Here is a 14,806-nt window from a genome sequence, read left to right on the forward strand (position 1 = left end):
AAATGAAAGAAAAGTTATTTCAAAGCACTATATTTCTTATCTTGAGCCAGTTTTTTCCACCCCATCAAAATATTTTTTAAGTAGAGGTTTCTTTTCCAGCATCAACCAAGAGCAAAAATTTTCAAGGGCTGTAAGCCCAATGGAAGCAAACAGGACATATTTTGACTAAATGAGCCCGTGCACAGAAGGTGCTTAGCATAGTACTGAGTGCACTGTCAGGCCCAATGTTACTATTATTAAGATGACAGTGGGCCAAATCTTATGCGGCATAAGACGATATTTTGTCTAATCAAAATGCCTTTAAAATTCTTCAGAAAGACATCACACGGAGCTCAGTCTTTCAGAAGCCCACAGCACTATTTCCTTGTTCAAGCACAAAATTAGCAGTTGGTTTGCATTTTGGGGCTACATCATGTGAGAAAAGCACAGCCTTAAGTATCAGAATCACGCTTGGAGCAGGGAGGCATTTGCACTGTAAGATGCACGCGGCACTGCAGACTGGCCCAGAGGACAGCAGATGCATGTCTCCCATCTCCTGCTCACTACGGCATACTCCCACTGAGTGGAATGACAGCATCATCTATACTTTTTAAACAATAATTATTATGATGATTACATTTTTAAAAATAACTATTATTTTAATAGATGGTGCATACTTGAATTCACATAACTTAACCCCATATATGGTGTAATACCTCATAGCGTAGGGATTAAACTTGTCTTAATGATAATGTAACATCCTACTAAGAAATCTTTTGTAGTCTTCTACAGTTACTGAATCCACAATGTGCAGGGCGCTGTGCTAGGAAGGTTCGGTGAGATTTGAGAGGTAAGAAAGGCACAGTTCCTATTCTTAAGTAGCTAAGTTATGCTTTTCCTTGATGGACACCTCGTGGGAAGGCTATCATATGGACAGCAGTTGATACTTGTCACCAACTCGCTGACGGGGCTTGTTTTCTGACAGCATGTGCACAGCTGATTTTCTAAGGGGGTATTGTTTAGGTATGTACCAAGCAAAGCTAAGATTCCAAGGAACGTTGCTCCAAGTATGGTATTTGTAAAGAGTTGGGTTTCATAGATATGTGTACGACACTGACTTTTCCTACATCTCATGTGTATAATATAAGAGTGGAATATGTAGAGAGAAAGGAGCTGGATCTAGAAATACTAACTTCAACCAACCTGCAGAGGGACATTTGTTCTTGTGGCCAAACAAAAACCTACTTCAGCAAAATGCTACTGGCATGGAAGGGGGTGAGGGTGGTATTGCCAAAACCACTAAGGGCATATTCCTTAACCTTCAAGACTTGGTAGTCCTGTTGCTGAACATCTCAGGGCAACATTAGTAAGTCTATGATATATAAATGCAAAAGAAAATACATAAGAAACAATATTAAGAGAAAATTTTCTTCATTCTCTCCTATCTAAGATTATATTTTCTTGACTTGATGATTGCTGTTCACCATTTGGTATCGATCACTTGGCTGTAAATTGGGAAATGTTTTGCTTTATTAAAATTGAGGTTTGTGTATGTCACTCTGGTGGGCATTCTTATGCACTATATAGATAACCCTTTTTAGGTTTTAATGCATTGGAATAGCTAGAAGTAAATACCTGAAACTATCAAACTGCAACCCAGTAGCCTTGACTCTTGAAGACGACTGTATAGTAATGTAGCTTACAAGGGGTGACAGTGTGATTGTGAAAACCCTATGGATCTTACTCCCTTTATCCCATGTTTGGACAGATGAGTAGAAAAATGGGGACAAAAACTAAATGAAAAATAGGATGGAAAGGGGGATGATTTGGGTATTCTTTTTTATTTTTATTTTTTATTCTTTTTACTTTTTTTGGTACAAGGAAAATGGTCAAAAAATAGATTGCGATGATGAATGAACAACTATATGATGGTACTGTGAACAGCTGAATATACACCACAGATGATTGCATAATATGTGAATATATCTCAATAAAACTGAATTTAAAAAAATTGGGGTTTGCGTAAAGGTGAGCATTAACTTGGGTGTTACATAAGTTTCAAAATTCCTGAGCAAATGGCAAGATGAAAAACCTTTCCAAAGTTGGTGTGGAACTGTGGTTCTGATTTTAACATGTGTTAGCATCACCTGGAGGGCCTGAAAAACATAGACTACTGGGCTGTACCCCCACAGGTGGATTCAGTCACTTTGGGATGGGGCCTTGTATTTGCATTTCCAACAAGTTCCTGTGTGATGCTGACACTGCTGGTCTGAGGTTTATACTTTGAAAACCACTGGTGAAGAGAGTACAGAGCACCCAAGAAGGGGAGTTTCCAGAAAAGGACAACCAGAGGCCAATTTACCTAAGACTCACCTCCCACAGCTGTTCTCTGCACAAATTTTGGAAAAGCCTATGCTGATACACATTTTGTCTTTTCTTTTCTATAGACCTCAGACATACAGATATGGAATGATTATAATCCTTGGTCGTGACCCACCCCACCAGCGGTCAATGCGTGATCCATTGGTTCATCCGTTCGTTCATCCATTTATTTTTAATTATATAGTAAACACTACCCAAATAGAAGTGAGGACCTTGAAAATAACCTACATCTACTTGCATGGAGCTCACCCCACCCATCCTGCCTCCTGACAGATGAGTTAACCAGTTAACTATCATTTTGTTGCTTTTCTTTTTACAATTTTATTGTATCTATAAAGTGTGGTATCGTCACACAGTGGAATATTGAAAAACAGTCAAATCAAATGAACTCAGCCATCACACAACAATATGGGTGAATCCAAGCAATATAATACTAAGTGGAAAAAATAAAGATTTCATATAGATGAAACTAGCTTATAACATTAGAAATATATACTTTTAAAGACGCCTTAAAACGTAAAATAGATGTGCAATTTTAAATTTGTGGTTTTTTCCTAACCACTAATGAAATATATGCTTCCTAAAAAAGAGTCATTGAGTACGAAAATGTACCTCGTTCAGTTTTAATATGGAAATATATGACCTTATCCCACAGTGTCTTCCTGGGGTTCCCTAATAAAGATCATTATTCCATGCCTCAGCTGTAGCCTTCAGCTTCAACAAAAGAGCACCAAAATCAAGAGCAGGTAATTCACATGATAGGAAGCAAAGTAGTAAACAAAAACATGAGGGATAATGTTCAACTTTGCTCATCATCAGAGAAAAGCAAATTATAGCATTTGGGGAGCAATCGTTCTATAACTAAACTAGCAAAAACAGAAAAAATAGAACACCAGCAAATGCCTGTGATATTACAGTAAAGCTGACATGCAGACAATGCTAGCAAACTGTAAACTAAAAAAAGCTTCCAACAGCAGTATGGCAAGGCGTGCCCATGAATCATGCAGATGTTCCCACCCTGTGGAATTTATCCAAAAGAAACAACTCAATGGAAACAACTAGATGTCCCCCAACAATGTAACAGTGCAATGGTTTAGAAAACCAAGGTATAGCAACATAGTATGTAAGGCAGCTGGAGCAAACGACAACTCTGAAGGGGAAATGTATATGATATTTAATACACGGAAAATACAGAATACAAAATTGTAGGTGCATTATAGTTAAGACCACATTAACATGTGTCCCCACGTGTACAAGGGCCGCAAGGTAATGGGCAAAAATGAACATGACCATTGTATTTGGTGTGGGTACAGGTATTATTTTCTTCCTTTTAGTGTTTTCTTCTGTATTACTGTGTTGCAGTTATATTTTTTAACTTTTTATTTTGAAATAATTTCAAAATTTCAGGACAGTTGCAAATACAAAACCAATACAGAGAACTCCATTACTCCCTACCTGGATACACAGATTTACAGACTTTTAACATTTTGCCACATCTGTCCATCCTTCCTCCCTCCCTCCCTCCTATTTTCCTTCCTCTCATCTTTCTTCCTCCCTCCCTCCCTCCCTCCTATTTTCCTTTCTCCAATCGTTCTTCCTCCCTCCCTCCTTCCCTCCTTTCCATCCTTCCATCCATCCATTCATTCATCTATTCATTTCTTCTAAACCTTTGAGAGTAGACTGTACACATCATGCTCCTTGAGCAATTAGGTTTTAGAGCTTAAGAGGCTCCTACCTTGAGAACTTTCACAGCTTTCCTCATCACTGTTGTCTTGACAGTTATTTTGTCCATCGCAGATGAAGCTCTTGTCAATGCAGAGACCATTCTTGCAGTGGTAGCGGGCAGTGGAGCAAAGCAGAGGGTTTGCTGCTGTGAAAGGAACAGAGCAAATTACCAGGGAGATCGGAGCAGCCCCTTGGACACCCAGGATCCTTCCCCACCCAGGGGTGTGAACAGCTCAGGAAGCAATGGTCTCGTCTTCTGAGGTGGCAGACTCAAGCCCCACACTGGAAGACTGGCCAGCAAATGACCTGGATGGGACATGACTTACTCTGCCCCATTCTAAAGGTTCCTTCTTCTCCCAAGTTGGCAAGCTACTGCCATGTAACCATACCAACATGGCCAGAGGTCAACGCCTCACCCTAGAGATCAACCCCTAGGCTGGCCAGCAGCCTCTGAGAGGTAGCGGGCCAAAACTGAACCTCATGCACCCTCTCTTGGGGAGTGAAGAGGTGAATGTCTGGTAGCAGAAGCTGAAGACACACAGAGAAAATCAAAGTCAGAAAGAATAGGGTTGGGGATCCAGGAACTTCTGCCACCAAGGGAGTGGTGGCATGACCTGGTCTGAGAGCAACGGAGGATCCTTCTGGTTCTCAAACTATGGGCCGGGCTCCTAATTCCTCACCTCTTTAGGGCCCACCAAGGCAAACTCAGTAGTCTCAACTTCTTCTTTGCAACCAAGGAAATCCATTAACCCAGGAGGTCAGTGACCATTTCCTGAGCAGCTCCCATGTGAGCTACCTGGTCTAGGCACTTTCGGGGATTTTAAAAGAAATGATGGCTATGTCCCCAAACCCCCTCCACCCACCAAGGAAGAGGCTAGTTCCTGGCTAGTGTGAGGTCAACACAAAACTATTTTAAAAATATGTTTAAAAATAAGCAAATCTCCATATGAAAACTGGTATTTCTACAGTACAATTTACCTTGCTTCCCTATTCCTTGTAGTGTATTTCAGACAAGGCTCATTTCAGGGCTCCATTCTCAATCAATGAAGATGCAAAGTGGAGAGAACCCCAATTCCAACTCTGCCACTTATTAGTTGTGTAATCTTGAGCAAATTACATCAAATCTCTGAGCCTTGGGTTCTTTACCTGTGGGTAGCACCAGCTGTATAATTAGTGGGGTCCAGCGCATATAGAGAAAACATGGGGTCCATTGTTCAAAAATTATTAATTAGTAAAAAATTCAAGATGGCAACTGCAGAATATAAATCCAAGAGTGGGGCCCTTAGAAGGTAAACTCTGGGCTCTGTGTGACTGTGCTGGTTGTAGGCCCATGAAGCTAACCATGCTATAATTTGAGAATCTAATGAGAAACCATGTGAGAAAATGTACAGTGCAGAGTCTGACAAGTAGCACAGGTTCAGGGGATGTTTCACTTGCCCCACCTTCCACCCCAGTTAAGTCTGCCTTGGTTCCACAGACCTGGCCCTCCCTCAAGGAGCGATATTGGGGATGACGAAGAGAGGTCATTCTGGATCTCAGGTAATGAGCCTGCATTACAAGTGGTGGGAAAAGCATCAGGCTGCGACACCAGGCCCAGCATGGAAAATAGCTATGGGATCAGGAGCAAGTCAGCTCCGGAGTCTCAACTGCAAGACAGCACTTGTAATGTATCTTCCCCATACATTTCACTGAGCTCCTGTTAAGATACACAGAGGTGAGAGCTGCAAGGACTCTGTAAACTTCACAGGGCTATGGATGCCCAAAGGACTGCAAGTTCTCTCAGTCAGGAGGATAATGGACCAGTGTAAAGTCAAACAGAAGTAGCCTGGCCTGAAAATGGAAGTTTTAATTATTTAAATTGCTATGGGTTAGAGAAAGTCTCTACTTAATCAAGCTGAAACCAAGGTCCGACTTCAACCCAACTCTGAACGGTGAAACAGAAAACCACAAATCATGTTTGTTTTCTGTCTGAGACAGCCCACCAAACCTGTCTGCCCATCAACATCCCACCACAGTGGCCACCATGGACGTCTCCTGGGTCATGTCTACACAGCCAAAGCGTCAGTAACAATCAGCACAAAGTGACGGTCTCAGGAAGGCGTTTTAATTACTTCAAGATGGGGTGGTAGCAAGCTTGAGTGAATACTGTAGAAGGGTGGACTGGGCTGCAACTGCTATCAGGTACTCGCTTTTCCTTCAGCCTTAAACTCTTCCAACCTTACAAACTTTCCAAAGACAAAAAAGTCATGAGTGCATATGTATGTACATAAACATATATCTACATGTGTATGTATATACATACATATATACATATATACATATATATATATATATATATATATTTTTTTTTTTTTTTTTTTTTCCAAGAGTAACCATACACTAAGACCCAGCTCAGATAAAGAATCCAGATGGTCTGAAAACCCAAACACAGACTGATTTTAATGCAGATAACCAACAAAGGACTAGAAGCCAGAATACATAAAGAACAGTCACAGGCAAAAAAATAGAAAAAGGGGCAAAGGATGTGATGAGGTGACTCACATAAGAGGAATGGCAAACGGTCAATAAACATTTGAAAAATGTTTTTAACTTCAATGGTAATGACGTGCCACTTTACAAGCATCAGATACACCAAACTTAAGGTCGTGATATATCAGGCTATTGGCAAGGACATGGAGAAGGTTTACTAGTGGGAGAGACATTTGGTAGCTACACCTTGGAGACCAACTTGGTAATTACTATCTAATCAAGTTTAAGATGCACATGCCTTATGAAGCAGAAAGTTGACTTCCAGGTACTTACTCTAGAGAGAGACCTGAACAAGTATACAAAGGAAACAGACAAAAATGTTTACTCAAGCACTGTTTGCAAATTTTTAAAAACAATTAGAAAGAATCCAAATGTCTAGCTATAAGAGAATAGATACAGAGTTTTATATTATTACAATGGAATACTCTACAGCACAGATCTGCAAACTTTTTCCGTAAAGGGTCAGACAGTAAATATTTTAGGTTTTACCAGCCATTCTGCTCTGTCTCTGTCTTGAACTACTCCATTCTGCTGTCGTAGAGCAAAGCAGCCATAAACAACAGGTAAACAAAGGGCATGGTTGTGTTCCAATAAAACTTTATTTCCAAGAAAGGGCAGAGGGCCAAATTCACTCCCTGCTCCACGGGAGTGAAAAAATGAATGAACTAGAACCAAATGGATATATATAGCAAATATAATATTGATTGAGAAGAGCAAGTTAAAGACGAATATGCAGTGTTATAACATCTATATGAAATTTAAAACTATGCAAAAGAATGCTATATTGTTGCATAACATTGTGAGTATACTTAATGCCACCAAATCGAACACTTTAAAATGGTTAAAACAGTGCATTTTATGTTACATGTATTTTACTATAATAACAATTTGAAATATTGCTGATGGATAAAAAATACATATGCTGAAAGAACAAAAACATGCATGGGCATAAAAACACCAAGTTTAGGACAGTGGATGCTTTTGGAGAGAAGGGAGAAGGATAGGATCTGAGGAGGGCAGACAGGAGACTTCTAAATTATATTTGGTAATACAGTATTACTTTTACAATCCAAAGCAAATAATGCAACATGGTAATCTTTGTTAAAACAGGTGTTGGGAACATGGGGGTTCATTTTATTTTACCTTACTTTTCAGTATGTTTGAAAGACTTCACTAAAACTTCTTAAGAATCTAGTTTGATAGAAATGTTTCAGTGACCTCCTTTCTTTTTTCTTTACTGTTCCACTGCAAAATTCTCTCTGGTTCCCAAACACCTGTTTTAGTATCTTTTACACTTAAGTGCATGCTTGCTCAAAAGACAGTGACACAAACTTGCAAGCAACCACACCTGGGATGCTCCTGGTCAATGCCTCTTCATAAAGCACTGTCCACCCCTGCCCCCAGTGCAGGACACAGAAACAGAGGCAGGTGCTCAAGGAAAGGGGTCTCCAAACTGTCGCCATGCAAGTGGCAATGTTCACACTCTTCAAGTGCCAAGAGCTTCCTCAAGGAAGGGCCCTCAATCCTGCACCTCCCTCAGGGTCAATTGATTCTCACTTTATATAAATTCCAACAAGCTTTGCTTCCTGGTTCCCAAGACCACAACAAATGAAGAAGGACAGGGGATGCTGTTTGCCACTCTACAGAAAAGACTGACAGCAAGAAATAAAAGCTGACAACTATGGGAGGAGACAGAAAAGCTGTAATAAGCAACCTTAAGAATCCCAAAATTAGTCTAGGAAGGATGGTTTAAAAAGAAACTATAAAGCTCTAAAAGGAGCTAAAGACAACCCTGCATTATGGCCCAGTCTAATAATTAGTGTTCCTAACAATGACCCTGTGTCGTCACTGAGAATGTTAAAAACTGATTAAGGCAAGATGGGATACACCACAGAGAAATGCATGTCAGCAATGTTCCTCAAAGGCTTAAACCCTCAGTTATCATGCGGACCTCACTTAAACTCACTTAAATGGGTTGGCAAATCTCTCTCAAGGACCCCATACAGCAGAACATTTACTCCATTTCTTCCAGGGCCTCTGCCAGCTGTTTTCTAGGTTCAGCCAAATTTCAGATGGAGTGTGCACGGGACTATGATGGACCAACCCTGTTAGCCCCGGGCCGGCAGGGTCAAGTCTTACGGGAACCTAACTCAGCGCCTGTAAACAGTAAATGCTTAATGAACAGGAACATTTAGTTCTTCAGGATGTTATGGCTAGGTATATCCTAGCAATATTTAAGGTGCTCCAAATGTGTGTTTTCTTTGTCCTTGCTAAGGCTTAATAGTCACTGAAAAAACATGTTTTGTACTCAATTAGGGAGAAAAACATTGTATTTTACAGTATTTATTTTAATAGGGATGTAGAAAATTCTCAGTAGAGTCAACTTCAAAAACTTAATTGTAGGCTCAGAAGCTCCTTGGTTATTATTACTGCAAAAGAAAGACAAGTTTCTAATCTGTTTCCCAATCCAAAATAGGAAGAACAGAACTTGTCTCTCCCTGCCAGAGGGAGCAGGGAAAGGGTTAAGTAACCACTTAGTGCTTAATTACACTAGAGGTGTATACTGCAAGCACACCCAGAGGACAGGATCACCAGGCCACTGTGGCCACCCAAAGCCACTGACCATCTTCAAGACAGGAAATGAAGCACTCTCTCTCCAGCAGGATGGATGATTTGTTCCCTTTAATTCATTTTAAGTCTGCAAACTTGGCTTCTCTTCCACCTCAAAGGGTTCTTGACAAAACTCATCAAAGAGAAACTCCTCATCACCAGCCCCCACAATTCCCATCTGCTCCTCCACGCTGCGGTGGTTTAGACTCACTTCCTCATCCAGCCTCCTAACCTCATGACCACCACAGGGAATCTTGTCTTCCCATCCCAATCTCCCTGGAAACCAGGCAACTGGGGAGGACGGAGCTGCACCCAGACATCCTCTGCCCAATACGGAGGGCGCTGGCTCTTCAGAAAGCTAAACATGCTTCCCTGCAAAAAATCCATCCACTAACGAGCTTTGTGGCTTGGAAAATGCACACAGCCCTGACCTTTAGAGAAGAAAAGGCGGTTTGTCTGCAGCAAACTCCAAGCTCCTGCCTTCCTTTCCGAGTCTGTTCAACAGGGCCTGTCCCAGCACCAAGGCTGACGGGTCCCAGCTTCCTTCCTCATCAGTCCTTTGCCCACTGAAACAGAACGTGGCCCACGCACATTCTGGAGCTAGGACCTCGTCAACGTCTGCAGGAGAAGAAATGGCCCCCGCTCCGTTCTGGGCAAGTGGGCAAGAGGTCAAGATGCTTCAATCCTGCTGGCCTTCTCCCCAGCCTCTGAGGACTCAGCCGATACTAATTTTCAAAACCCCAAGAGCGGGCTCTGGGCCAGTGGCAGAACTCTGATTCAAATGCTAATAACAGCTTGTTTCTTCCTCCTTCATAAAGGTTTCCTGGGCAAGGCTACCTCCTGCCCCACACCCACACCTGCCTATACCAGGGAGCAAGTCCAATTTCACAGCTTCAACTACCCCCTTTCTGTTGACAGCTCCCCAAACCTTCCCTCCAGCAATAAATACTTACTTTCTCCTGATGCCTCCTGGGGGCCTCTGCAAGAACAACTCCCCTCACCTCACTCTCTGCAAGTTTAAAACTGCCCCCATCAGCCCCCCAACCTCTCCCTCTTCCTGTGGCCCATGTCTCTTAAAGGAACCACCGTGCCCAAGCCCCCCTCCCCATTCCAAGCCACGGTGGATCTCCTCCCTTCGCTCACCTGCACCTGCTCAATATAAACTGAGCATAAAATACAGAACTCACAATCTCAAATTCTTAACTTCTCGTGATCTGGTGCCAGCCTACAATTCAAGCATACATTTTGCTGGAATGGATAGAAGTGAGGGTGTGGAAGTCCGTCTGGGTGCAAATTTTAGCTTTTCCACTGGCTAGCTACATGACTTTGGGAGAATTATTTAACTTCTCTAAGCTTTGATTTCCTCGTCTGTAAAATGGGGATAAAAATAGCGTCTATCTCAATGTTTCGTGAGAATTAAATGAGAGAATACACGCACAGCACTGAGAACAGTGCATGATCAATAATGAGTGAGCAATACATACTTATTATAATCATTATTATTGGGGATCACATATTAATATAGCAGTTAAGAGTTCAGATCCTGGATTTACACTGCCTGGGTTGACAGACCGGCTCTGCCACCTACTAACTTTGTGACTTTGAGCAACTTATTTAACTTCTCTACGTCTCCATTTCTTTATCTATGTAAAGGGGTGTATGTAATAATACCACCTACCTAAAATGAAATTCATACACATAAAACATACAGAAACATTTCATTCATGCAGCAAGTGCTTAGTATATACAAGGCGAGTGGTTTCTGATGCCCTAAACAGTTTCTATACCTCCCAGGCTGCGCCCAGGACTTTTACCTGAAACAACCCATGGCACTGCATCACCAACGTTCTATGAAAGTAACCTCCTGGGCCCGTCTCCTCCAACCACCCCCAGTGATGAGCCAGAGGGAAACAATCTCTCCCATCGGTGGTCCCCACAGCACTATCACTTGTCAACTCTATATTGTCATTATTTGCATATGAGTATCTTTGTCTCCCTTGCTCAAATATAATCTCAATGCCAGGGTCTGTGCCTGACCCAGCTCTATTACCCTGCACACATCACACGATGAGTTTGAATGCAGGCAGCTGAGGTTACTTCAAACACTGTAAGACCTAAATATACCCTGTGGGTATACACTGAAACACACAAAAAGAGGATGGAGACACCCATATGTTAAGAATGCACCCTGAGCGCTGGCCTTAGTCTGTCTTCTTTAATTAACCTTTTGTTGGATTAGTTACTTGATTCATTCATTCAACCAAACTTTATTGACTATTTCCTTTAAATAAAGCACTCTGCTAGGCACTGGGGATAAAATAAAACACAGGTCCTGTTCCTAAAGAGCTGACATACTAATGAGGGAGACAGACAAGCTGATATGCAATTATGATACAGTGTGAGAAGTGTGATTTATTCAACATATATTCATTCTGTGCCGAGTCTAAGCCAGACAATATACTTGGCACTGGGAATATGGCTAGGAACCACATAATGATACTCTCACGGCCAGCATGATGTATTAGAGAAGACAGAAAATAAACATAAAAAGTGGTAGTAAATGCTGAGGAGAAGAGTAAAGCAGGGGAAGGAGGCAGAGAGTGGAGGTGAGGGAAAAGAGGAGTTTTTATAATTTTTATATTTTTAATATTTTTTATAGGGTGGTCACGGCAGGCCTCTCTCATTAGGTGATGTTTGTTTGGGGAAGGCCCAGGATGGTGTGGGAACACACAGAAGAATGTTCCAGCCAGCTCTGGCAAACCAGGAATGTTTCCCTACGGAAGCAAGCCATACAAGGAATCTTTAAGGAGCCCTCGATGATGAAGTCCTGGAGCACAGGGTAAAAAAAATTCTCACACTGGGACTCCCCAGTTAACCCAGGCCATCCAATATAAGGCACAGCAACTTGTGGCCACAACTGATGGATCGGCTGAGGAGTAAAGAGGAAATGCAGAATCTATCTGGACTGGCATGAATAGAACTATAGAAACATCCCAGCACCATGGGGCTCCATGAACAAAAAACAGAGATACAGGGGCTGAACGATTCAGCCATGCTTGGGGAGACAGGCAAGAATTCGTCAGCAGAGGAAGCGAGACAGCCCAGGATACAGTGGTTTTTCTGAGCACAGCTATGCTGAAAGCAGTAGCAGAAGCTCCTCAGCTAGAATCAATCTTCTGTCGTTGTCACCCAGACCACTTTGCCATCTCGATCCTTGGCAGGAGTCCCTGTTCTCACCGAATGAGCAGCAGGTGTGGGTGGGAGCACTGCTGCCCGTGGAGCAGGGTTTCATCTCCAGCCAAGAATGTCCAGACGCATGCAGCAAAAAGGAGAAAGGAAGGAAGGCAAAAGGGCAACATCTCAGTGTTGCGGGTTGAACTGTGTCCCCGCAAAAGATTACAGTGAGGTCCTCACCCCTGTTACCTATGAATGTGACCTTATGTGGAAATAGGTCTTTGCAGGTGTAATCAAGTTAAGATGAGGTCATCCTGGATTAGGGTGGGCCCTAAATTCCATATGACCGGTGGCTTTATTTAAGAACAGAGAAGACAGCCACGTTAAGATAAGAGATAGAGAATGGGGTTATGTTTCCACAAGCCAAGGAATGCCCGGGGCTATCAGAATCTGGAATAGGCAAGGAAGATTCTTCCCCAGAGCTTTCAAAGGGACTGAGGCCGGCTGACACCTTGATTTCAGACTTCTAGCCTTCACAACTATGAGAGAATAAATTTCTGTGGTTTAAAGCCACCCACTTTGTGGAAATCTATTACAGCAGCCCTAGGAAATGAGTATGATAAGCATGGTGACTTTCTAAAAAGACAAACTGGTTCTCATTTATCCTCACTCCTAAATGCAATATGAATGCAAAAGTTGGGAAAGCATACTTCTGTAGACCAAAGCTCTTTTAAAATAGAACTCTCCAATTATTTGTTAAAGTTAAGACATCACTCAATAGGACCACTACTTTAATTAACTATTTTTAACTATAATTATGGAAAATCTCAAACATACACAAATACAGAGACTGGTATAATGAACCCTAATGTACCCATTACTCACTGACAACTTTGGTACTATACTCCCATCCTCTACCTTCTCCCCTAATTGGATTGGCTCAAATCACATCACAGACATCATGTTATTTCATCTCTACATATTTCAGTATATATTTCTAAAAGATAATGATTAAAACATTAATAAACACAATACCATAATGACACTTTAAAATGAACAATGCCTTAATATCATCAAATATCTAATGATAATCCAACTTTTCCCAATATCTCTTTTTTTTTTTAATGATTGGTTTGTTTGAATCAGGATTCAAACAAGGTCCACAGATTATATTTGGTTGATTTGTCCCTTAGTTTCTTTCAATCTATAGGTTCTCCCTACCTCTATTTTCTTCTTAGAATTTATTTGTGACTAAAACTAGGTCCTGAAGAATTTCCCACATTTGGGATCTGGCGGTTTGCATTCCCACAGGGTCATTTAACATGTTCCTCTGTCCCTGAATTTCCTATAAAATGACAGTAAGATCTAGAGGCTCCAGCAATGCAGATTGGATGTTTTTGGTGAAAATACCTCATAGTGGGGTGTGTGTTCCTGTTACATCATATCAGAAGGCAAATTACATATGCTTATCTCTCTTCTTGTAATATTAAGACTGGATTGTGGGGGATTTAGATTCTAGATTGGATGCAGTAAGCACACCCCACTATGTGTCTTCCACTGAATGGAGATATAAAACCTGGACAGAATGCATGCAGCAGCTATTTTTGGATTCTGAAAAGTAAAGCACAGCAGACTAACTGGGAAAAGAGAACAAAATTCAAAGTATCACCAAACTGGGGGAGTTAACCTCTCCTCTCTAAGTCCTCCCAAAGTGGAAAATACCAAGAAGATCACAGAGAGGGAAGAGCTTAAGAAAGTAATTCCATAAAGTTGTTTATGAACTCCTAGTCAGAACTCCAAAGTGTGCATGGATGGATCTGATCCTAACAAGCATACCAAAGCTGAGAACTGAGCTCCCAAATATATTACCACCCAGATCCCAGACTGACCACTGGGAGGTTCATACATGGACAGATCCAAATCCACTGCAAAGCCTTTGAAAACAGTCCACAGAGGGGCTGCGGAACCTTGTGACCTGAACTAAACAGGTCATGGACCTGCTAAAACAAAAATACAAACATTCTATATAAGATTAAACAAGACCCAGAGTTTCACACATAGTATTAAAAATGTCCAGAATATAACCTTAAGTTATTTGCCTTATGAAGAATCAGGAAAAACTTAACTCACCTAGGAAAAGACAACTAACAAGACACCAACACCAAGATGACCCCATTGAAATTCTCTGACAAAGGCTTTAAAGCATCTATTCTTCTGATCTTCAGATACTCCAACAAGCAATATCAAACAATCTTGAAACAAACAGAAAAATAGGAAATCTCAGCAAAGAAACTGAAGATATAAAGAAGAATCAAAAGGATATTTCAGAACTGAAAAATACAGTAACTGAATTAAAAAAAAGAACCTCCCTGGATTGGCTTTAGGTTGTATAAATGCGACTGGGGAT

General features: G+C 41.4%; 1 protein-coding gene across 2 annotated transcripts in view; it reads right to left on the reverse strand.

The window, feature by feature from the left end:
- Window positions 1–14,806, reverse strand: part of LDLRAD3 (low density lipoprotein receptor class A domain containing 3) — a 261,942-nt gene that overhangs the window by 117,537 nt on the left and 129,599 nt on the right. For both annotated transcript variants that reach the window (XM_037840177.1, XM_037840176.1), the window contains exon 4: window positions 4,097–4,231. In XM_037840177.1, the coding sequence (XP_037696105.1) occupies window positions 4,097–4,231 (135 nt within the window). The remainder of the gene's footprint in view (window positions 1–4,096; window positions 4,232–14,806) is intronic.

Source organism: Choloepus didactylus, chromosome 6 (assembly GCF_015220235.1).
Source record: "Choloepus didactylus isolate mChoDid1 chromosome 6, mChoDid1.pri, whole genome shotgun sequence".
NCBI classification, from domain to species: Eukaryota; Metazoa; Chordata; class Mammalia; order Pilosa; family Megalonychidae; genus Choloepus; species Choloepus didactylus.